We start from the raw sequence: 2,353 nt of genomic DNA, 5'->3' as shown, positions 1-2,353 counted from the left end.
ACTAGATTTCAGGCTCTTGAGCACTGTGTTGGATCTTCCTGATTATCTTTGTCTCAAACTACACCACCACAGATAATGCTGATGGCCAAGCACCCTGTTCTTTCCCACTGGGCCAGAGTGAAGCATGAGCTTTATGGAGACCATCACTTCAGGACTCATGGAAGAGTCTTTGGTGTGAGTACGAGTCCTGAATTGTATGTCTCTGCATATCTTTATCTTTAAAACATTACTCTGGGGCCATGCCCCTTCCCATCAGTTTGAGGAAAGCATTTTTCACATCCTTGTTCCTCAGGCTGTAGATGACAGGGTTGAGGAAGGCTGTGGCAATGTTGTAGAAAAGGGCCATTTTCTTGCCACTGTTTGATGAAGAGTCGGAGCCAGGGCTCATATATGTGATACTGCATGGAATAGCGAACATGGAAACCACGGTGATGTGGGAGGCACAGGTGGAGAAGGCCTTGATCCGTCCTTGAGCTGAGCGGATCTTCATGATGGTGAAAAAGATGTTGACATAGACAATGACAATCAAGGAGAGTGGGACCACAATGACATTGAAGCCTGTGATGATGTTCACCAAGTCATTGAGGGATGTGTCTGCACAGGCCAGCTTCAAGACCGCAGGGACCTCACAAAAGTAGTGGTCAATTTCATTAGGGCCACAGTAGGGAAGGCGCATAGCAAAGAAGGTATCAGTCAGGCCACCCGCCACACCATAGGCTGCACAGATGCCCACCATGAGAAGGCACACCCAGCGGCTCATGATGACCTTATACCGGAGAGGGTGGCAGATGGCCACGTACCTGTCCACCGACATGATGGAGAAAAGCCAGGACTCAGTGATCCCAAAGAGGAGGAAGATGTACATCTGGGCCACACATCTAGCAAAAGAGATGGCTCTCTTCTTGCTGAGAATGTGCACGAGCATCTGGGGCACCGTCGTGGTGGTGTAGCACATGTCCAGCAGGGAGAGGACACTGATGAAGAAGTACATGGGCGTGTGGAGGCGTGTGTCCTGGTGGATGAGGGTGATGAGGAGGCTGTTGCTGACAAGGATGAGCAGGTAAAAGACCAGAAAGAAGGTGAAGAGCAGAGGATTGGTCCTGGGGTTCGAGGCAAAGCCCAACAGGATGAATTCTGTCACAGCGGACTGGTTGAGCTCCTGCATCGTGCTCTGCCTGCTTAAAGAGTTTGGGGGATATGTAATTTATTGGGTTTTTATGCCAAGGGCTTCTCACCCTTGTTTCATTCAGGTTTCCTAACAGGAAGTTTGGATTAGTAGATGGGGGCCCTACTGTTCATGAGATTTGGTTCAGGATTAAGTTGAGGATCATCGTGAAGAAATGGTGAAAACCACGTCAGGGAAGTGGCACATTCTATGCTCCTTTCTGTTACTCCCTTTCCTGAGACAGTCATGCTTTTTTCTCTGTTGTTCACATCATTTCTGTTTCTCTGGGGACAAGAGAGGTTGCTCAGACTCACTTTAAGGATCAGAGTTAAGACTACTACATTCATTATTTGGGTTGAGGCTTTTATCACTGTTAGGATTGGCATTAAGGTTGTAAGTGGTGATTAAAGTCAAGACTATTGTAAAGTTTAGCAATAGAATTTAAGATTTAGTTTTTCTGGTGAATGAAACTTACTGGTGTTCATTAATTATGTCATTGATTCAATATGTTTTTGCCAAATGTTCACTGTTTGTTATAAATCAGAGGAACAAAGAAGAGTTAAAAATAGTACGAGTGGGAAAGTTTTCACACAGTCAACTGCAATAGATTCTAAATACTTTAAAGAGTTCAAGGCAAATGATGAAACTATAAAACAACCTAGGAGAATATATACATGGGTGAATATTTATTTTATGATGGGACAGAGAAAGGCCTTGAAGCCTCACCTGGCTGTTCAAGGCTCTTCAGCCTCATGGTGTTGACTCTTTTCTCTCTCATAACCAAACAAAGCAACAGAACTCCTCATCTGAGCTGCTCTATATGTCCCTAGTATTGTTGAAGATTTCTTGTGCATTCCTGGTCATTTTGCTCTAAAATCCTTGTTCTTGGTGAATTCTTGACTCCCTTCACTGCCTTTCTTGTGTGGTCATCCCTATGCTCTTTCTTCTTCGTGCCTCCAAACCTCACCAACACAAGGATGCTATTTGTAAGACTTGCCCTGAAGGTATGGGTAAGAGGAAGATGACTTACTATTTTTAAACTGAATACTATTTTTAAAATGAATATTAATGTTGTAAAGTCCCTAAGTTATCTGTGCAACCATTTTTCTATTTTTAAAATGAACAGAAAACTATTTTTAAAATGAATATTAATGTTGTAAAGTCCCTAAGTTATCTGTGCAACCGTTT

General features: G+C 43.6%; 1 protein-coding gene across 1 annotated transcript; it reads right to left on the bottom strand.

The window, feature by feature from the left end:
• Positions 1-226: 226 nt before the first annotated feature.
• LOC122428086 (olfactory receptor 2D2-like) lies at positions 227-1,165 on the bottom strand. Its single transcript, XM_043447814.1, has one exon. It carries the CDS (start codon positions 1,163-1,165, stop codon positions 227-229), a length of 939 nt encoding a protein of 312 aa, XP_043303749.1.
• Positions 1,166-2,353: the final 1,188 nt, after the last annotated feature.

This window comes from Cervus canadensis, chromosome 2 (assembly GCF_019320065.1).
Source record: "Cervus canadensis isolate Bull #8, Minnesota chromosome 2, ASM1932006v1, whole genome shotgun sequence".
Lineage (NCBI taxonomy): Eukaryota > Metazoa > Chordata > Mammalia > Artiodactyla > Cervidae > Cervus > Cervus canadensis.
Note: the sequence above shows the minus strand (reverse complement) of the source record. Positions and strands in the feature narration are given on the sequence as shown.